The 22,936-nt window shown below is 45.7% G+C and overlaps 1 protein-coding gene and 1 long non-coding RNA gene across 3 annotated transcripts in view; one reads left to right on the forward strand and one right to left on the reverse strand.

Moving 5' to 3' along the window:
* The window catches only part of OCIAD1 (OCIA domain containing 1), a 700,525-nt gene that overhangs the window by 599,284 nt on the left and 78,305 nt on the right, over positions 1 to 22,936 (reverse strand). For both annotated transcript variants that reach the window (XM_069631688.1, XM_069631689.1), the window contains exon 2: positions 14,839 to 14,923. In XM_069631688.1, coding sequence (XP_069487789.1) covers positions 14,839 to 14,923 — 85 coding nt within the window. The remainder of the gene's footprint in view (positions 1 to 14,838; positions 14,924 to 22,936) is intronic.
* LOC138516503 (uncharacterized) overlaps positions 1 to 22,936 on the forward strand; it is a 151,964-nt gene that overhangs the window by 72,049 nt on the left and 56,979 nt on the right. Inside the window, exon 3 of the long non-coding RNA XR_011282278.1 lies at positions 15,178 to 15,250. This is a non-coding gene — a long non-coding RNA (uncharacterized lncRNA). The remainder of the gene's footprint in view (positions 1 to 15,177; positions 15,251 to 22,936) is intronic.

Genomic DNA, 22,936 nt, shown 5'->3' on the forward strand with positions numbered 1-22,936 from the left:
TCCATAGCTGCCTTTCGTGTAGGCCGAAGAGAGATTAGTTTTCGGAGGTTAACTTTGCATGGGGTGAAGGGCTGAGCGACCAGGTCAAGGAAGGAGAAGTGAGGCAAACCACATTTGAGCAGCTGGCGATGGCATTAAATGGTTAGAGGTGAAGATTAAATTAAGTGCCATTGGGTCACGGGTTTACGACTAGATGGCTTTGCGGATACACAGAACAAATCTTCATGGAAGCACAGACACTTGTTAAGTCCTACCAAATGCTGGGTCGAACTGGGGTTAGTTAATAAAACACATGGAAGGGGTGCTGGAGGGCTGAGTTTGATGGTGTTATAATGGTTTTGTTTGGGCTCGTAGGAAGACAGGCAGGATGTGCTGGTGGCTGTATGATCTGAGATGGTAGTGGCAAATAAGGTAATGTCCAGGAACGCAGAAGGAATAACCTGGGATGCCAGCGCATCTGGGCCAATAAGATATTTATTGCTTGATTAAAAACTTGGTTATTTGTTTCTCACCTTCCTCTTGTTTGAAGTGTTCTTGTAAAAGACTTGCACATCACATACTGGGTTAAAGGATTCCTACCAAATGGGACAAGTCATACACTTAATTGTGTTTAGATAATAAGGAGATTATATTTAGAATATCATGACTGATTATGGAAATAAAGCACGTGGGGAAGGGGAATGTATTTTGTCAATGTGTCCAATGGGGTTTGTGAACATATGGGGATTACATTTCCTTGTACAGGGTTAGCTAATGGGATTTTGAGGGATGACTTTGTAACAAAGTATGTGTAATTAGGCATATTGCTTAAATGTCTATAAAAGCTGCAACTTTGTTGAGCACTGGAAGGAACTATTTGTTTTCAACTTCAAGAGGCCGATTAAATCCTACCGGCCATTAGCATGCAATAAAGTTGATTTGCTGACAAAGTGCATTTACTCTCCGTTGGAGCCGTTCTTTTTGCATTGGATTTTGGAGTCACACTCCTACAGGATCCCACACACGCTGACATTTTTCCACCTGGTGCAGTTTCGCACCTCCGTTACTAGTCCAACAAACGCTGGAAACCCACCGACATTGATGGCACGTGGTTTCCTCGATCTCCCCTATGTGCTGCTCTGCCTTGACGACCCCTTTATCCAAAGTAGAGATTTTACAGGAGAGATCAGTCATGCTGTTCTGGAATTCACGCTACATCTCCCTAAACAGTTTGGCCAGTTCGAGGTCAGTCGCAGTTAGGGCCAGATTCCCGCCCCCCATGAGGCACCCCCCTCTGGGCCAGAGCCTGCTACAAGGCAGTTCTTACAGCGCTCCTCCTTGGACAGCTGCAGAACCCGGAACAATCCTCAGGTCCTCCCTGCTCCTCCCAATGGCACACAACACAAGACACCAGGGGAGGTTTCACAGGGACAACAGGCACTCCCGGCCCCAACCTGTGCTGAGACACACCTCCATGCAGACTCAACAGGATAGCCCACAGGCCACAATTGACGCAGGCTCCACCTCAGCTCCAGCATGGGAGGCCCCAGACAGGCGCTGCAGCATGTTTAGACATTGACTTCAGGCGCCAGGGGTCACAGAGCCGATATCACTACGGGAGGCCCTCTGGGCCAAAGTCTGCTCCTACTACAGTCCTAAACCAGGGGCAACTACAGGCCCAGAAAGAGCTTTGGAGCCTCACTGCATCTCCCAATAGCACAGAAGGCAGGCTTCACAGGGGCATCAGGCACCCCAGCACTGCCCCGCACAAGCACACACCTCCAGACGGCCAGAATGGTTGCCATCTTGGGTCCGAGGGGGGATGCTCTGTATGGGTGCTGCAGCACAGCAAAGCAGCGACTGTAGGTGTCAGCAGGGCGGCCCCAGATGCTCTATGAGCACTTCCCATCTCCCTGAGTTCCTGAGCCTCGAGGCTCCAGCGGCATCACGATGGGCCCACCACCGAAGCACTCAGAGCAACATCCTCGCTCAGGTCGATCCCGGCCACCTCTCTCCCCCATAATCCTAACTTTTCTATCCCCCCCCATCCTACTGGCAAGAAATACATCCTCGTTTTTTGATTTCTGGAAGGTCAGGGTTGTCCACAGAGGGAAACTAAGAGTAGACCTGCCTTTCTATTCCATATAGAGTTTGCAATGGTGAGTGCACTCCCATTCATTCAAGCTCTAAACGGATGCAGGCAACATCCGCCCCCCGAACAAGCATTCCTCCACTGATGCTAAGTGGGACGGCCAGTAATATTTACAAGTAGCACTAAACACTCTTCCCAGACAGAGCAACATAGTGTCCTTAGAGCTATCCAAGGTGTCCCCACCACCTAGAAAATATCCTTGAGTAAAGCCTATATTTTTCTGAATATTTCCTTTGGGATCGCAAACTGGGTGTTTAGCAAAATGTATTGCAGTCTGGGCAGAGCAACCATCTGAAACAAATGTTCTCTGCCCATCATTGATAGTGGCAATTTAAACAAGTATCCTGCACCTCCTTTTAGCTTAATCAGAAATTAACTAAGATTTCCCTTAGTTCTGATACTCATGGCTGAAATGCATACCGGAGTATTTAAAGGAATCTAAATTAATGTTAAGAGGACAGTTTTGGGGAATACTCTATTTGAGCAGGAGGGGATATAACTATTGATTTTTCTAAAGCGTGACATCCCGCTGGCAAACTGACTGTGTATCAAGGCTATCAAGGGTCCAACCTGTTACGCTCACCTGGTATCTACAGGGACGCCCTTATGCCCTGGCTGCCGGATTCACCCTGGACCCTTTCCGGTTTCCGGATGGTGCCTTCTTTGGAAGTCGAGCCTGAAAACACAGGAGGACTGGACTTAGGAACAGATTTTGTTTCCTCCTACCTGCCCCTTGGACTCGATCTGATGGCCCTCTTCTCACCTGGTTGTGATGTCCGACGTGCTATCTGTCCTGCCTTCTGTGCAGGGGCACGTAGTTTTCTGCGGGCTTGAGCGACCGAGTTAACTTCACTGGTGCCAACCCATTCAAGTGTCTTTTAAGAGGTAAGTCTGGTTATAGCAGTCTTAAAATGTCCTTGCTTTCCTTTCTTGCGATTAAAGTCTTTTCCTCGTTTATTCCCCCTTGGGTGCACAGTGATTCGGTGGATGCGCAGCTTGGATCGGGCTCCTACCAGGAAGATGGACGCAGGAACGTATGACCGATGGTAGGTTAAGCGCGAAGTGCGGCATGGTAATGTCTTCTTTTCCTAACCTGTATTCTTTTTTCCTTTTCAGGTCGCGACGGTCTTTCTGGGCGTGTGAAGATTTCCGGAGCGGCGCCGGCCAAGAAATGCCCAGCCAGGTAAGATTCTCTTGATTACTGCTGTAAATGCCGTGAGGAACCTGTTTAACGTTGTCCTTCTTTCTCTCTCCTTCCAGGTGCTTCGTTCCGGAGAGTGCAAGGTGTACCAATGATGCTGCCGCCTGGATGGAAGACCGCGAGCAGCAGGAAGACGGACAATCGACGGATAGAAAGGTGCAGGTAAGCAGAGACTGCTAATGATGTTCTTTTGTCTCCTCTGCAGGTCCACTATTCAAGGATCTCTGGACACGATGAGCGAATAACGAGAAGCACGTTCTGTAACTTGGGTGTGGTTTATATAGCCCCCCTAGTAAAGTAGTCCAGGTAAAGTAGTCCGGGCTACCACACCCAAAACACTGCACCGCACAGTTTGGTTCTAGGAGCTAGGCTGTGTGGGTGCCTTCATGTTGGCTGCAGGCCTCCAATAAAAAAGTAGTCCCTTCAAGACAGTGTTCCACCGTGAACATGAGCCTGGCGCCAAAGGACTGACTCCAGGAGAGTCCATGAGGATAATCGAAGGCCCTTGGGGCCCCAAGTAAACCTTGAACCTTAACCCTACCTGGCATGTGACCAGGTTAAACCCATTTAAAGGTTTGCACATAAAAAAACAAGTGCTTACCAACTGCAAAAAATTAAGAGTCAATTAGAAAGACTTGTTAACAGCAACGAAATACCACCCCAGGAAAAGATTATTGGTGTAACCTTTTCACAGTGCTTACCCTGTACTAAGTCTTGTAGCAATTTAATATTGAATGTTCGTTTTAACAAACTCGTTTATACACATTTTATTAACCTCAAGAGAATGAGATACTGGGTTAGTCCCCAAGGAATTCAAACCAGTCATGACTAGGTTATACATAGATTTCCACAGCAGGTGTATTAAACTATCATACCAACTTTGTGTGAGAGACACTCTAGAAAGGGTAAGGGATGTGGCAAGTTTTCCAAACTTCCCATTTTCACTTGCTGGGGTTGCAAGCCATTAGGGAGAGTGTTGACCCGGCCACTACCTGATGTGGCACTCCGACGGTGGTTGAAGGGGGATCCATTGGGCCCGTTCCCCTACAAGGAATGCGGTCATCCCAATGAAGGGGTAGTAATAGAAGAGGGAGATGTAAGGGACTAGAGATCTGGTGAGGCCCTTATAGCAGAGTTAAGAAGCGGACAAACAATCACACAGCACCCCACCCAGTCGAATCTACGCGATTTTCCCGCGATGGAAATCACTGCATACAAAAAGTAGGCATGAGAAATGTACGAACTACAAAATTGTTTGTACATTTCCCATGCAGACATCCATTAAAAAAAAAAAATACACCACTTCCATACAAAAACACACCACACCCCCAACACCTACTTACCTTTCTTTCCGACACGCTGTGTCCCAGCAATGCTGGTTCCCTTTCACTTCCGGGAACCGGAACCGCAGGGTCCTTTTCTTTTATTTATTTTATTTTGTTACTTTTGGTCGGTGAGCTGCAGGGGTGTCCCCTGCAACCCCCGCTCATCATACTGTATAGTACGTTGAGAAAGGGATTGAGGAGGACACCCACAGAGCCCCCCTGCCCACAATACTGTATGGTATGGTGAGAAAGGGGTTGAGGGGGACACCGCCACAGTCTTATTTTTTTTTTAAACCTACCTAAAATGCATACTTTTGGTGTTCGAACCTTTGGTGGTATGCATTTTCTGACTTTTTGTAAGGGTCGGAACTTTCGGTGCAGTCATTTTGGCTGAAACCACCCAGTCTACCCAGTTCAGTTAGGGCTGCTCTATGAATTTACCACAAAAAAGAATCGAGTGCATGCTCCCTGCAAGTTGTGCATGCATATCCATGAGGCAGAGATGTGACTCCAAGAGAGCACCGGGATGGGCAAGGAGGGGATGAAACAGTGTGACAAGTAATTATGCTAATCAGTAAGCATCAAGACGGTGACTATGACTGCACCACACATTAAACCTTTAGTGACCCTAGTTAGAGAACCATGGGGCCAGCCATTAAATGGTTAACCAACCACCCACCCACCACCTGGTTCAAACTTCAAACAGAGGCAACCAGCGGAGGGGTAGATAACGAGGCTCAGCTCATGGAGGAGGAGGGTGAAAGGGACTGGGAAAGCCCAGTTGGTTGGGAGACCCCAAGGGATACTAAGGTGTTCAGTCCTGATCCCTGGATATAAAGGGAGAGCATGTAGAAGCACAGAAGTCAAAAGGCTGCTACCTCGTGGCACCCTCGAGTGTGTGGAAATCTTGATTCATGCCAGAAGAGTAAGCCACAATGAAAGAGAGGACAAAGTGTGACAAGCCCAGCTACTAACCTTCTGGGAAATGGAGGTAGCACATAACACCTCAATGTGCAAACCGAAGTTGGAAGGCGGGAGGTCAAAAGACGGACTATAGACTGCCTGACATGGAACCAGAGAAGGGGTGGAGGGAAAAGAGTTATGAATCACCTAGGCGGTTAGAAAGGGCCTAATCCAGAAAGAAGGAAGTACAAGAAGCGGTGACTCGTAACAGAAGTGATATTGATATTTTATTTGTATCGCGCTCGTACACAAGTGTTTCAGAGCGTGATGAGGCAAGGGAGGGGAACAAAGGATAACAAAAACAACAATCTTACAATGCCCAGTGACATTGAGAACGCGCAAGTGCATGTGGGAGGGAGAGGGGTAAGTGCAGGGGAGAGGTGGAAAGTGCTGGGCAAAATTAGAGATAAGTAAATAAAACATGAATAAATAAATAACAAAAAGAAACAGTGATAGTGCAGCCAGCAAGTGGCAAGTGCTAGTAATAAGGCAACAGACAGGCTGTGATTAAGTGCAGAAAAAGAAAAGGGGGATGGGGGGGGACTGTAGGGTTACAGATACAGACCCGGGTGGGTGGCAGGGTGAGCAGGTACCTGGGCTCTAAAGACAGAGGGAGACCAGGTGCACGATGCCAAGACAGAACAGATCAACAGGACAGAGGAGAGAAGGCAGAAGCAAAGAGGTAGGTCTTGAAGTGCTTACAGAACCGGAGATGGTTCTCCTCAAGTTTCAAAGTGGCAGGCAGGCTGTTCCAGAGGGGGGCCCCAGCCAAAGACAGAGATCTACCCCCAGCTTGTTTCTTAGAACAACGACTGACCCTGAGGGAGTTAGAGGTAGAGGAGCGAAGGGCTCGGGAGGGAAGGTATTTATGGAAGGATAGCTGAAGGTATTTTGGACACAGGCCCCAGAAATCCTTGTGGACAATGCAAAGGGTCTTGAATTTAATCCTTGCAGCCACTGGGAGCCAGTGAAGAGATTTCAGGGCTGGAGAGATACGATCCCAGGGTTTGAGGCCAAGGACAAGTCTCGCAGTCCTGTTTTAGATAAGTTGCAGAAAGTAGAGTCAGGTAGATTTAGAAAGAGGCTGTTACAATAATCCAATCTTCAGAGAACCCGGGCACGAGAGACAGTGAGCTTCTGGGAGAAGGAGAGGAAAAGCAGAATACATCTGAGGAGGTGCAATAGGAAATTTGAGACATCAGAGATGTGGGCAGAGAAGGAAAGCGTGGAGTCAAAGATTACCCCAAGGTTTTTAGCCTCACAAGTGGGGGTAGGAGGAGGGCAAAGGGAGGCCCGCCGGAGAGTGACAGGAAAGGAGGGTAAAGGTGTGCCGATGAGGAGGATTTTACTCTCAGGCAGAGATCGTTAGCGGCACACCAATACTGAATGTCAGATAGGCAGTCGTAGATGAGAGAAGGAGAAGAGGTGGCCGAGGGAAGCCTAAAAATTAGTTGAGTGTTGTCAGCATAGCACTGGAAATTTGAGCAGAAAATGGCAATGCAGTGGGCAAGAGTTGCCAGGTATTGGTTAAAGAGCCAGGGTGAGAGGCTGGACCGGTGGGGAACACTGCAGGTAGAGAGGGAGATGGAGAAAGGAAGGACCCAAGTTGGACCTGGGAGGGTCGATCAGAGAGGAAAGAGGTCAGCCAGGCCACAGCCTGATCAGTGATGCCCAGGTTGACACAGAGACGGTTGAGCAGGATGGTATGGTTGACTGTGTCAAAGGCAGAAGAGAGATCGAGTAGGATGAGGACAGAGGGAATGTTAGAGTCAAGGTGGGAGAGCAGTTCTTGTGCTTCTGGCAGCTCTAAAGTCAGACTGGAAAGGGATGAAATATCCCTCCTCCTAAGGCAACTTGGACATTTGGTCTTTGTAGGAATTTAAGAATCTTTTTGGAATTTGGACAGATTTTCAAGAGCGGTCAAACCAGGGAGAATTGTTTTCTACGAATAATCATTGAATCTGGAACCAGGAGGGATTCCTGCAAGCCCAGAGAGAGATTAGTATGAACAACTGAGGGAAGCACACGCTGCCTAGTTAGTTCTTATATATTTTTTCTAAGTGGTAGGGTCAGTTTAGAGGCTAGGTTTGGGCAAAGGGCTATCTTTCTATTTTGCCTATTGAAGGGCACCTTAGTATAATTTGTTAGGAAGTGAACTCCACTTTTAGCAATATGGCTACAAATGCGTTTTCTTTTAAGTTAAATGAAACTCTTTGCCAGCATGCCCTCTGGTCAGAGTCCTTCTTCTGGCTTGCCACAGAGCACACACCTAAACACACTGTAACCAAATCCCATCTCTGAGGCTAGTAAACGGGACTTGGGTGACCCTGGGGGCCAATGACTGCCTGTCTTTCCATGATTGAGGCTTTGGATCCCCCTGGCACCCCATTATATTCATAGCCTCAGATGTGTTCCACACCATGCTAATTCCAATAACCTTTGGAAGCATAAAAACAGATTACAATACCAGCCACCTAACAGTAGGGCAGACAGATGTCGGACAGGCAGACTGCAGAAAAGCAACATCACAGAATAACTAACACGGATAAGGTAGTTCACAGAGCCACTAGATTGGATGTCTGTGGATTGTGTAGAAGTGAGGCTAAGTTTGTTCAAAGGCAGTATTTACTAGAAAATACAAGCAGTTGTAGCTTGTTGGGGCAGAAGCAATATTTTAATCATGGGTGTGGGGGTGGGGGGGACAATATAAAAATAATTGGATACCACTGCCCTAGGTTGTGCTGGATACATTTCCACTATGTGCACCGTATATATTGCCCACCTGCCGATCTACAGAGAATAGACGACACAAAAAAAGATGAGGTAGTGAATACACTAGATCGGATAACCAATTGCACAAATCTGATCTCTTCTATGGAGGGTTTATTAGGTCTGTTAATAGATAGTCCTGAATGCAACATGAAATTCACTCACCTTTCTTTGCTACTAGCTAACCGTGGGTTTCAATAAATAGTATGTGTACAAGAGCACTTGCACATGCTGAATGCCTATCAGACAATATACTTGTGCAATCTGAGTAACCGAAAAAAGCCACCCAATGGATATATGGCAGTGTTTGGCACTGTTCCTACACACTGCAGACAGAAATGCCTCTACAAGGAATGCTGGGGGGAATTAATCTTAATGTTGTTCTGTTGTTGCAACACAGATGGTTGCCAAAGATGCATGATGTGAAGCCAGGCAATATGCAGTAATTGAAAAATGTAACATCAAATTGCCTTGTAAAGTTAAACTAATGTCAGAGAATACATGTTTGCGGATGGGATTAGTTAGATGCGTCGGAATGCTTCATTATTTCTTTTTTTTTATTTCTTTCCAGCAGGTTAATGTAATATTATTAACTATATGTAACTACGCATATATTGCACACTGCACAACTTGCAAGGGGGTGGGGAGGTTAAAGGTGAGGTCCTGACAAAATTGTCATGCAGGAGACGCAGAAAAGCTGTGCAAAGCCCAAGAGGGTCACCTGTGCTTAAGAGAGGGGATCGATGCAATAAATGACGAACACAGAGCCCATACGCAACAACGAAGATAAGATACACAAAGAGATCCATTGCAGAAAAGGAAGCGAGAGTGAAAGGCAGAGTTGGAACAACAGAGGTCATGGCCCCATTCCCACAGAGGGATGTGCGGGTGGTGAGGTCCAAGTGAGTGGATCATCAGCGAGAGAAAGGGAGAGCAAGAAGTGAGTAGAAGCCAGAATGAGCAAATACTTGTAAATGCTGGTGTTGGAGAGAGGGGAAACAAAGAGAAGCATTGAAAAAGAGCAAGGATGTCTGTGACAGAAACACAGTAAAGCAGACTGAGGAAGTAATTGGGAATAGGATGACCAGTGTCTGGTATTTGGAAAGTAAGTTCCAAAAGCCATTTGTGAAACATTAAAAGAAGAAATGCTGCTGAACGTAGAGGGAACATTCCTAGAGCAATTGATAAACTGATTTTGTAGAGAAACACTGGATGATGAAATTGGAAGGTCAGAATTATAATGTAGTTTGGTTGTACAGGTAAGACGTTGAGGCAGGTGTGTAGTCATATGTAGCTTTATTCCAGACCAAGATAACAGGTACAGGACTCAACATAGGGAAGACAGGTAAGCATTACATGAGCCAGACGACCGTGCCTCCCACACCCAGGATGGTCTGATATAACAGACATCCTTGGAACACAAACAATGAACAATGACACCAACACTCCTCTCTCGGTCACACACCTAACATTCCAACAGAGCAAGACAATCAGGCACTTAATTTGCTGTGAGAACTTCAAGTCAAAGTTTTAAGATCAAGTGAGAAAATGATTTCAAAGAAAAACACTTGAGAGCACAGTGCCTAGAATTGGATCTGCTTGATTAAAAGGACAGTGAGCGAACGTAGATACTTGGAATCACTGCACACCCCTAGAATCATAGGGGAAGGGACAGACAAGAAGGTGAGAGAGAAGGCTACATGCAAGAGAAGGCTACATGCATCTGTCCTGGTCCCTAGCCCAGCTCCCAGTTCCCAACAGTCCACCTTGGAATCCCCAAGCCCCAAATACTCCATAGTCCAAGCATTCCACAGAGCCTAGCTACTCACACAGACACACCATAGCATACAAGATACTACACCATCCCCCTCCTTAACACAATCAACAAATAGGTGATACTCACTTACATGCCAAGACTAAACACTCATAACAAAACCAACCTCCTTCTACCCTGGCCTGCCACGTCAGGGTCTCAGTGCTGCCACCACCAAGCACAAGTATTTATGTATGCCATTTGGTTTGGCATCTGCTGCCTCAGTTTTTCGAGGGTCTTGGAAAAATTGCAGTGTTTCAGGATGATATCTTGGTTTATGCTGATTGCGAGGATGAGCATGATAAGGTGCTGAGATGTGTACTACAGAGATTGAGAGAAGCTGGCCTTACTGTTCAAAGAAACAAATGCAGAATAGGTGTCAGGGAAGTTGAATATCTTGGACACAAAAGAACTGGTCAAGCGGTGTCACCCAAAGCTAGCCTAGTTGAGAGCATTTGTAGAGTCCCAGTCCCAGCTCCAGTCGACAAGGATCAGCTCAGATCATTCATTGGCATGGCTGAATTCTACCACAAGTTTGTCAACAGGTTCGCCACCATTTCCACACCCTTGAGGAACTTACTCAAGAAAGATATACATTTCAAATGTTCTGAAGAGTGTCAGGTAGCCTTTAAAGCCATTAAGGAAGGCATTTCTAGAGATCCCTCGTTAGGCGGTTTTGTAAATGGGAGGAAGACATTATTTGGGGATGGAAGTTTGTCAGGACTGGGTGCCGCACTGTGTCAAATAGATTCAGGAAAAGAAGAGCACCTAATAGCATTTGACTCTAGACCACTGAAGGGAGCGGAAATAAACTACTCAGTGATAGAAAGTGAAGCCCTGGCTGTATTCTGGGCGATTCTACATTTAATAAAAATTCTTTGGGATCAGGAATTCCAAGTGAAAACTGATCACAAGCCTTTAGTTCAACTCTCGAGTAGCAGAGATTGGGCTAAAGGTTCCCAGAGAATTTCCAGGTGGATGTTGGGTTTAAAGGGCTACAATTTCAAAATGAATTATATCCCTGGCAGAGAAAACGTGGTAGCTGACTGTATCTAGGCTTCCGGTTGGAAGGTGTCTGCGACACAACAAGTATGGTCAAGGAGGAGGAGATGATTATTTCAGATGTTGCAGGGTGTGCTGTAAATAAGGATGAATGGCTGGAAGCGGACAGGGAAGACGTGATTCTGTCTAAAGTTAAAGAGTGGACGAGAGGGGGATGGCCCAATGAAGAAGTCTTGGACAGGAGTTTTGATCGCTCTTACGAGGTCAAGATGGAACCAAACTAAGGAGAGGTCCAAAAATTGTTCCTCCTTCAGGTATCAGACCCCGTTTGGTTAATTTAGCTCATCAGGGCCATGTGGGCATGAGTGGCATCAAGAGACTGCTCAGACAGTCTTTTTGGTGGCCCGGCATGGACAGCGAAGTAGAGAGGGGAGTTCAATTTGTGCAAGGAGTGTGAGAGAGCAGATAAGGTAAAGGTGGTCAGGGAGATTCCAGTTCAGGGTCCCAGAGAGCCATGGAAAAAACTTGCTGCGGACATAATGGGTCCCATACAAGGGCTAGGTGATGGGTTTAAATTTCTGGTGGTATTGGTGGACTATCACTCCAAATGGTTAGAATGGAGAGCTTTAAGGGAGGCCACCACGAGTGAAATGATTGCATTTCTTGAAGACACTTTCTTTAGAGAGAGATTTCCCACTGAGATAGTTACTGATAATGGGGTCCAATTCTGCTCGGACCTGATGAAGTTTTTAGGGAGTTTTGGCATTAAACACCTATGAACTGCATTGCATCACCCCAGGGCTAATGGTCTGGTTAAAAGGGCCAACAGGTTTATTCAAGGAGGAATACAGCTAGCGCACTGTTCTGGTTTGGTGTGGACTGAGGTGTTAAATGAAACGGTTTGGAGTTATCAAACGACACCTCATTCCATCACACAAATTTCACCTTTTGCGTCTTTGAAGGGCCGTCAACCTGCCACTAAATTCTGCCCAGGATGGTTGGAGGTTGCTGGATGTGTTGAGGTAAATAGACAGAAGTGATGAGATTGATTTCTGAAGCCCAAGACGAGTCTAAGCAAAGATATGATTCCGTCTCTAAAGTCAAAAACTTGGAGTTTGAGGTGGGGGATTTGGTATTAATTAAGAATCCCTGTTTTGGATCCAAATGTTTGGAGAGTAGGTTTCTAGGACCTAAAAGAATTACAGCGGTACGTGGCAGTGTGGCAATACTTGAAGGTGGTGAGTGTTGGTCGAAAGCGAGATTGGTCAAGAGCTCGACAGTCTTTGGTAATGAATTGGTGGGGGTGAACAATGAGTATGCTGGGGTGCATGAGATGAATGTGGGTCTACCGCAATCAAGCGGACAAGTTGTGGAGAGTCGAGAGACCACCTTGAAGACACCTAAGGGCAGGACAAGGAGAATGCCTAACCATGGCAAATATTTCCATCTTTAATGCCACTTAGAAACTGATTTGTAACATGTATAAGGAGGGAGATGTGTTATGTTGTGATCCACTTAATGCATGCCTCCATTAACCTTGGAGGGTCCTTTGCTCTAACCTCCCTCATCACTTCCTTGTTGCAGTACTTCGATAGACAAAGCCCACGGCACGTTAGGCACGTAGTAAGGTCCCGTTTTTTTTTTCCCACACACAGCAATGAGGTGGACTCCACAGTTGCGACTAGAGGAACGTTGAACTAACATTCTTCTACAGCAGACCTCCGCCAACACTCCCCGCAGGCCAATGACATCCCCATTATTGAACGGAGCCCCGACCTGCACTAAGCTCCGGGCACCAACTGTCATCCGCACGGCCAGGGCTGTGATATGTGCGAGACACTGCCAGCTAACACCGGACGTACATAGAGAATCATCGCTAAACCTTATGGATCAAAGGATACAGAGGCTTGAGATACCAAGTCAAAACATCACTAGACCACCGGAGGGTCCGCCTGTCCAGGAGGAAAAGCCAAGACATGTCTTCCACATCTATGCTGTGTCAGGTGAATACAACGGACCTATTGATGACTTTATAGTTGACGGATGTCGCTTGAAGATGAAAGTTGACTCAGCATCCCCTTGGAGTATAATCTTAGAGGATACGTTCAATAATGTGCTGGGCAAAGATCCTGGAATCTTGATTCCTGCTGAAGTCCAACCATGTGGGTACGGGGAATCCACCATTGATCGGATTGGTGAATTTCAAGGACATGTGTCATATAAAGGAAGGAAGTGTTCTGCAAATATATTAGTGGCAAAAAAGGGGGCATCACTCCTAGGGTGGGATGAACAGAGGAAACTAGGAGTCCGCATTCAGGCGAGTGCCGTGAATCCTATAACGATTGCAGAAGTTGATGATAAATGGACAAAAGAATTTCCGGAAGTGTTCACAGCGAATACAAGTGTTGTACTCAGGGTCCGGCCACAAATGACTCTCACACTCCAGTGAAATGTTAAGTTATTAAATTAAGCTCAGGTACATCAAATACAGTTCTTGGAGTCAGGTAAGTAAAAGGGGACATAGGACACCCACCGGCATCCTCTCTCAGGGCTTACATCCTTGCAACTGACAAACCTGGAACACTCTCATAGGTAAACATTCCAAGCCCTGCATTTCATCTCAAGATTCTAGTCACTTGCACCAGATGTACGCAAAGCTAATCACAACACCAATCAGGCACTGGCTTTGCTGTGAGAACTTCAAGGCAAAGTTTTAAGATCAATTGAGAAACTGATTTCAAAGAAAAACACTTGAGAGCACAGTTTCTAGAATTGGATCTGCGTGATTAAAAGGACAGTGAGCTAACATAGATACTAGGAATCACTGCACACCCCTAGAATCACAGAGGAAGAGACAGACAAGAAAACCAATGCACGCTGGAACACAAAAGCATATTTCCTAGGGCCAAAGGGGAAACAGGTTAAAAAGAAATGCAATGTATGTTGGAATGCGTTGGAACTTCAAGGTTTAGTTTGTGGACAGTTCTTACACAAAGACACAGAAAGGGCGAGCTGTGGCAGACCAGGAGTGTAAAGCCTAGAATGCTGGATCACTGTCAACCCCCTTCAATTGTACAACTCTACCTCTGGTCTACCATCTTTGTTTTACGATATTGCCACAGATGTCAAACAAAACCACAGAATATGGTCATAAGGACAAAAAACCTGACCCAAGTAAAACTGAGACATCCCTCACAGATGTTCAGCAACCACAGACTTTTTTCAGACACCCTTTTTGGGGTCGTCAACATGAGGTGTTCAAATATTGTGAGAGTGATATTGCGGCTAATTTCAGGACACTTCAACAAAATGGAAATTAAAAATATGGGGGGGGGGGAATCAGTACAAAGTGAAGAATAGGGATTCCTCAGAATAATGGCCACAACAAACAGCTGCATCACCACCCCACAAAAGCATCACACTATCAAGAAGCCAGAAGTGGTGGGCATATACACCTTCAAGGCTGTGCCCCTTGTGACATAACTCTTCTTTCAGACGGTTTGGGGCTTTTTGTTTATAATTTCATTTAGAATGTAACAAACATAAATTGCCATATAAAATTGCAATACGACTTAGTTTCCGCATGCTCAACGAGACTGATGTTTATTTAAAGCAACTATTGAAGAGTACTCACATCTGTACCAGAAGCTCTCCTGGTTACATTCCTTGAAGGCTCTTCTTTCCTCCTCTGTGGGAACGTAGCCCACACCCACTAGATGCTACATATTAAGACAATAAAAAGAACAAGTTTCCATAAATACTGTGAAATCTAAAACTACAGATGCCATTGACATGTAACTCGGCATGCATTAGGAAAATACTATTCTACAGTTAGGTAGTAGGGCAGGAAATTAATGATTGGAAATGGTTAATAATCATTAGTAGAGAATTAAAACAGCCAGAACTAAAAATAAAAAAACATGCACAGCTTAATTTACACAAACTCTGATCTACAAACATTTTTGCTTTTCAGCAAATAGAACTACAGTATCCCATGGATGGTGAATGAGTGCGACCGCCTTCACAGCGGAGACAGAAGACAGCAGGTAACAAACAGGTTTATTCACCATAGGCAAGGGACACAATATGCTACATATTCCTCTTGTCGCACACACTTTTTAAAACACCTATTTTCACATGCGCCTCACCAGATATGGAGAGCGCCTCTGTTCAGCCTTAACTTTACATGTATCCGTTTCCACAGCAGTTTGGGGCACCATCTGCAGGGAACCTCCCAGAGCCCTTGGTTAACCCCCCCTCTCCAGGGCCCTTTCATGCTGGCCATCCTCACCAGATGCCAGACACTGGCACCTTCTACCTCTCCCCCAGGTCCTTCCATGCAGACCACCCTCTCCAGATGACAGGCGTGACCATCGCTGGTCACCACTGAGATAGCCTTTACTTCCTATACATGCAATGACTGAGAATTTGAGCTTCCCCAGAAGAAACAGAGTGCGAGTTTAACCTTTACCCGATCTCCTACTCCCACTTGCTTAGCAGCAACCGCCTTCCTATGGTCAAAGGCCGCTTTTACTATTCTCTTGTTAGAATCTCACCCTCTCCCTCATGGTCTCTTGGTTCACGTCACTGCCGGTCCGCTTTCCAAAAGGTTTCTCATCATCATCGCGGCTTGTTGCGTGTGACCCCCCCCCACCCCCTTCACAGATGAGAGGTAGTGTGAACAGGTTTATTCATCAAAGGTAAAGAACATCCTCGAAACCTGGTTCTCTTCCCACCAAATGACCTAGAGAACCTTCAGAAGGGAGGCTTCTGTTTTATAGAACAACAAAGTGTGACATCATAGGCATCTTCCTTGGCATGCCTGAGGGACAGAGAATGCCACATATCCCTCTATTCACAGGCAGGCTTTTAAACACATTTTCAACTGAAAGTACCCTGGACAGTGAGACCGCCTCCTGTTAGCCTTAGCTTTACCTGCAACAGTTTCCTTGACAATTTGGGGCACAATCTACAGGGAACCTTCCTGAGCACTGGGATCTTCTTCTGCCCAGAGGCCTTCAATGCCTCACTTTCTCCCTCGCAAGGGTCCTTCCATGTTGAATAACCTGTCCAGATGGCAGGCATGACCATAGCTAGCCACCACCAAGTTGGCCCTTACTTTCCATACCTGCAATGGCTCTGAGAATTTTGGAGCCTCCCCCAAGCTAACGAAGTAGTTTGACCTTTACCCAATCTCGTACTCCTACTTGCTAAGCATCAGATGATGCTGCCTTTGTGTTGAGAAAAGTCACACTTACTATTATCTTGAATGAATCTCACCCTCTCCCTCAGGGTCGCTTGGTTCAATTCACTACGAGTCCGCTTTGCAAAAGGTTTCCAGTCCACATCACAACTTGTTTCTCAACAACGGACTCAGGGAACTGGACATCATAAGCCTGTGCCCTGGTGTGCTTTAAGAACACAGGTTGCCACAATGGCTCTTTTCTTTGAATCATTTCAGTGCTCCTAAACAACAAAAAATGTATTCTATCCAGCTTACATGCCACACATTTTCCTCGGTTTACTTTAGCATGAGGGAAAACAGGCAGGTACATTTCATTTCAAACGTTTTTTTGTATATAGTGGTGGGGCACACACTCCCAGGTAAGTGGGCCTAGCCCAGGCCCACCATGAACTACCCCAAACATTCATCAGAACTGACTGCTACCAAGGCCATCCGTGTTTGGACTGACATTCCTTCCCTAATGTGTAGAAATTCAATAATCCGGTGCCAAAAAGGATCACAGCTCGATGTGTCGGCTTGTTGCTCTGCAAGAACATTGTTTGTGCCCCAGAAGAACATAAGCTTGCAGCTTTGGTTGACACAAGTGTTGCTGCAGTCGGATTAGTGGGCAACATGTCCACATGATCGGGCTGAGCATCAGCACGCCAGGAAGTGCCCTGAAAATTAAAGGAAACTGAGACAGAGGCCTCTTCTGTCCCCGTTTGTCCTCCTGATTCTTCCCTTCAACATCCCCGCAGGGCAGATTAGGATGCCAGCCCATTTGAAGAAGGGCATCAATGCTATGCAATAAGGGCCCACAGCTGCAGTACCACCACATGTTGGAGGTGTTGGAGGCTCACTGCCTTGCAAGATGCTAATTTGTGTCCTGAAGACTTGGAGAATTTGTTTCTCACAAGAGCTAATGCAGCCAGTTTAGTGGGCCGCATATCCATGTGGCCAGGGCTTGTATCCTTCCTTACTAGCGGGAACAGGGGGGGCTTGTCTGAGCAGATCACGAAAGGGAGGTTACCTAAAGCTAAAGCCCCTTTGTATCTTAAACAAACTCACCCAGACCTCATCGCCACATTTCGAAATTGAAAATGGCAGTCATCCAGTCGCTTAAGAAAGCTCAGGGACTAAAAACTTGGTACATTAAATCCTTCACTCTAGAAAATCCCCAATTTGACTTTGAACTGCTCAACTGCTGAATTTACAGAGGCAGGTGATATGATATTAGGTATTGGTCTGCATGCTATCTCCTAATGTTATACAAGTCATGATCTGCTGCAGAATAGAGCAATGGAAGACAGAAGTGGACCATTCAGACAGATTCCTGGCTCCATCCGGAGTCTTTGGCTGCAATGGCGCTGCTCCCTGTCTCCTAACGGTCCGCTGCCTCTAATGCTGTTGCAGTGTTACGCGCCCCCAGTGTCTGCATGCTTAACCTGGAAACAAGACAGGGTATTTACAGTCCAGCCCAGTCATCGTGGCTGCATCCTGCGGTGCACAACCTGCCCCTCCCCCTTTTCCACCAGCTATACCAAGGGATCTGGGCCTGCGCCATGCAAGCAACACAGCCCTGTACTCTGGGGCGTCCCAGCCCAGGAACTCTGGTATTGGGAGATGGGGTTAAAGGGGTTTTCCACCTCCCCCACCCCACTGTTGCCGACAAGCCCAGAAAGCTAGCCTTGTGACATTGGTTATTCTGGAAACAGTTTCCAACAGATGGTAGGCAATGGTTCCATTTCCAAGCAAAAATGGAGCAAACGGACCAAATAGTTGATTGGCTCAGAACTCTTGGGCAATTTAGAACGCTGAAGGCCCCTTGTGCTTCTCCTTATGGGGCCTTTGAGTGGGGAATTTTGTCAGCTAACAGAGAAAAGTGTACAAACTGCCTAAGGGTAATGCTCTGGGCAGAAACAGAAAATCACAGTGGGAGTGCCACGATCTGTGTTTGGCTTATCTCCCAAGACTTGGTTACCGGAATGAGCCGAATGCTTATCTTCTGAGCAAGCCCCGGCTCACCCTATTTTTTTCTTGAAGCCACATGCAAAAAAAGCGAACTTTAGTTTCCTCACAGCATGGCACGGGCCTCACTGGAACATCTGGGCAGCTCCAGGCACAGATGCACCATTTTTAGGACAGTGTTTTCTAGTTGCATATTCAGTCCATGCCCCCTCTGAAATCCAAGCAAGGTCCAGAGAGAAAATGTATAAAGTAATATTTTGTTATTAGCTGTGTTAACCTGGGCATCTTGCGAAGTCTAGAATGAAACACAGCAGGAGGTTCGTTAATTTGAAAGAATGATTTCATAATTGTTTAAGATAAACCCATACAAAAGAAAGATACTATAGAATTCTAAAATCAAGTATTCATACTCAGCAGCAATGTTCCTCAGACAGCTCAGAACAGGATGAAATACAAACGAGCTGTGTTTTTAAGTCCTTCTCAACAGCTGACCTAAGCACCATTGAGTACTTATCAGTTAAAGTAGTTGTAGGGAACAGTGGGGACAGTTAGAAGGTTCAATTTATGTTTCCTATTAGAACCTTGTAAAATGTCTGAAACCCTCAATTTTCTCTTCAAGCAAAGCGAGAGGATCCTGACAGAAGGTCAAGAATTAAACCAATCACTACAAAGAACTTGCTTTGGGAGAGGATTTGGAAGCTCCTTGATTCACCACTTACATATCATTCGAATATTCCTTCAGGAGGTAAAAAGTGAAAAGCAAAAAACACATTAAAATTCCTCTAGACACCTCACAGAGGAGCACAGATCGCCATTCTGGTGAATGAAAAACAGTTTTTCTTTAAAAAGAAAAATGTATCAACGTTCTAATACCACTATGAGTGTAGCACATGTTGGTAAACATAGAATAGGCTGCAGACGTATCATTCAGGGGGTCTGAAAGGTTCAGCAGCTCATGTGGATTCTGGCTGGTTGAGACCCAACAAACTTAAAAGGGAAATACATGACTGCCGTGTTCCCTTACAGAAGTGTGTTCTAGCCACATGAGGAATAAATTATCAGCTCCTAAGAGTATTCAACAACTAAACTCAGTCTGCATGCTTAACCTGGAAACAAGACAGGGTATTGGAAGGGAGAAATCGAATCCAACCAACCGAAACACTATCACAAAGGGGAAAGCCAGCAAACAGACCATATACCTAAACCAGATCGCATGCAGACTAAAGTCTCCATAGAATCCCTTCCCAGAAGCAATGAGGGGCCTCTTAGTGACAACTTAATAAAAGTAAAGGCAGAAAGGCCAACACCAAAATAAAAAATAACAACAAGGAAAACCCTAATATTTGACTGATGAACACCAGACTTTTACGTAAAAACATTAACAACATTTACAGCAGAAAATAGTCTAGACATAGCATGGGTTCATGTGACATGGTTCATTAATACTTAGAGCGCTTTACTTACTCTCCCAGAGATATCAAAGAATTACAAAGACCAAAGAGTAAGAAAATTCATTTACTCAAGAGAAAATAAAGTGCACCTTAAATGAGCACTTTTTTCGAAAATATATCAATTAAATGTAGCCCTAACCCTCAAATACTTATTTTAGCCTGACTATATAAAGACCACCAAGCAATGCCAGTGTGTCTCGTAGGCCTGGCTCGCAAGGGGAGGGAGCTTCTGGTTGGTTTTCCATTCTTCCTTTTCCTGGGGAGCACTGCCCCTGACTTTTCTGTGTGGACTGGACCAACAGAATTCTGCACCTGCTTGAGAAATCTAAAAAGAAAAGGAAACACAGGCATGTATCCTGACAGTGAGGCATGGCTGGGCCTAAGAGTCTGCACACTAGAATACTGGCATGGGACGGGGCTCAGGACTTGGGACTTGGGGCCTTTGTAATGGAACCTGCCCCCAATGCTAGGGCTGGCTCTGTCCCTCAACCCACAAAGGATGAGAACAATGGTGCAAACCTGCACAGTAATATCCTTTTAAAGAACAGGAAGTCTAAGTAAACAAGGCGCACAGCATAGAATGGGGAGTAGGGGCATAGGCAAGCGCCTGGCAGCCTAATTACAAGGATACTGATGACAGGAACTCAAACAGGAAACTACAGACTGGAATCAAGGAATTGCTAACTGAACTGGTCCTAGAATTAAGGAAACTCTTGACAGAAATGTGGGACTGAAATAAAGGCAAGTGCAGACAGAGTGTAAGGGGCTACAGACAGAGCACAAGAGGGCTACAGACAGAGGTAGAGTAGCATAGAGAACTGCTGGTGGAGAGCGCAGGGCTTTAGGCAGAAAGAAAAAGAAGAGTTGCAAGACAGAAAGCACGGGGCTGTAGGATGGCAAGCACAGGAACGGGAGTGGGTTCTTGAAAATAGAGCACAGCAGTAGCAGGACACGACGCAAAACCATGGTTGAACGCAAAAAGGGTCAGGACACAAACAATGCCGAAACAAAGGGCTACTGCAAGCAGTTGCTAAAGCAAGCCTGGGCTTAAGCAGGATCATTAACTGCACTTGGAGCACCACAATTTAAGATAATATGCATCCTCCGTCGATGGGTCTTGGAATGGAAAAACAAAAGTAGTCCTATAGTACATCTGGGGATTAAAGTTCTCAAGCTGTTAAATAGCAATAACCAGGTTTTGCAAGCTATCAGAAGGTGCACTGTGGGATGTGCAGCTGGTACAAAGAAATAGAAAAGTTCCATTACCTTCCAAAGGGAATTTAAAGTCAGACATATGAAGAATATAGTTCAGGATGGTGTAATTAACTCATGGTGGCAACAGTAAAGACAGACACAAGTGATCACAGTTCAAAAGGTGTTTATTAAACTGTATAGGTAGGTTGGAAAAATGCCTATCTAAACCTAAATCTAAGATGGGAGCAAGCTACGACCATCAACAATAATAATAATAATAATAATAATAATAATAATAAGGCAGGCCTATACCAAAAAAAACCCCAAAAAAACAAAACACGAATTGCCAATCCTTACAACTAATGCAAAAAGAGTGTGGGATAGTGTTCACAAGAAAGAAAGAAGTGTTCACAAATGATAAGTCAGGATGTGGTAGCTGGGTGTTTTGAGCACGGGGCAAGGCAGGACTCCTCAGCACAGCAGGCGCTGGTGTTTTCCCGGCACGAGACTACAGTTCTGTTCTCCAGTATCACGATCTTCGGTGGGTAAGTCTCTTTTCTAAAAAAAAATTCTCTTGCCTCCAAGGGCCTGATGTGTTCAAAATAACAAACAAAAAAGCTCCTTTTCCGTAGGTTCGTTGGGTGATGTCTTTTCACCCTTGGATCCCCTCTTCTGGGCTCAGATCCACAAAATGTTCCTAACGATATCAGGACCTTCGGTGGGTAAATCTCTTGCTTCTGAGGGCCTGACAAGTTCAAAACCATAAACAAAAGTTATTTTCTGATTGCACTTGGAAGACGGTCCTTCCCCCCTGGATCCTCCCTCTTCCGGGCTCAGACTCCTCTCAAAAATCAGCCTCCCTCCATCGTGTTCACTGTGGATTTTCTCAAATCAATTTCACATGTGGCCTTCACAAATCTTAATGTCTTTTTAAACAGCTCACTGTGGACATCCCTCTGCCAGGTTCACTCTTGTCAAATCACTGATCAGTGGGACTTCAGGCTTCACCCTGTTTCATTGGCATTCCTCTGTCGGGTTCACTCTTGCCAACTATTGCCAATCACACAGTTCCTTCTCTTTTCTCACTAGGCGGGATTCATCTCCCTTAGCTTTCCAATTACATGCAGGTCAAAGACTTTCTTTTTTTTTTTAAACTCTTTTTATTAGGTTTTATCAAACAAGAAAACAATATGAATACACATTAACAGCACAGTCAGCGGGGTCGCAGAAAACAAAATAAACATTTGATGATAAAGACCCTGATTGGAGCACTGAAATTCCCAGATTTGGGGGGTGGGGGAGAAGAGGGGCAAGAGCCCGATTCTGTCAGGGCACACACGGTTCTCTGAATTCAGTGTTTATTCTTCCACTTCCCCCATATTTTCTGGAATTTCCGGGGACACCCCCTTGCAGTGTAGATACTTCATTCCAGGGAGGCACATCTACTTATTTCGTTGGTCCATCGATTCATGCATATCTTGTCGGCTGAACCCCAGCTGGTGGCCGTTAGCCTCTTTCCCGCCCCTAGGGCCACTCCAAGGAATGCTTTTTCGTATTTGGTGAAATCCCACACACCCAGCAGAATCAATTTGGGGTCTTTTGGAATCAGGGAACCCATTAACTAGGAGAGACTGGTGAGACACGTTGTCCAAAATTCCTGTAACACCCCACACTCCCTCAGTTCCCCCCTCCCGCATCTAGCCATCATTGTTCTGGAGCAAAATGACCTGTGCCATATTCGAAGCTCTATCAGTCTGAGTTTAGCGTTGATGCCTATTTCTCGGGGAAACATCAACACCTCCACCCATTCTTCAGCCTCCAATGCACCCAGATCTTGTTCCCATTTCCCTTTGAGGTCTGTGAGTTCCTTAGTGCCAAAGGATTGCTTGGTAGAG

The sequence above is a fragment of the Ambystoma mexicanum genome, chromosome 6q (assembly GCF_040938575.1).
Source record: "Ambystoma mexicanum isolate Mex_15411 chromosome 6q, UKY_AmexF1_1, whole genome shotgun sequence".
NCBI classification, from domain to species: Eukaryota; Metazoa; Chordata; class Amphibia; order Caudata; family Ambystomatidae; genus Ambystoma; species Ambystoma mexicanum.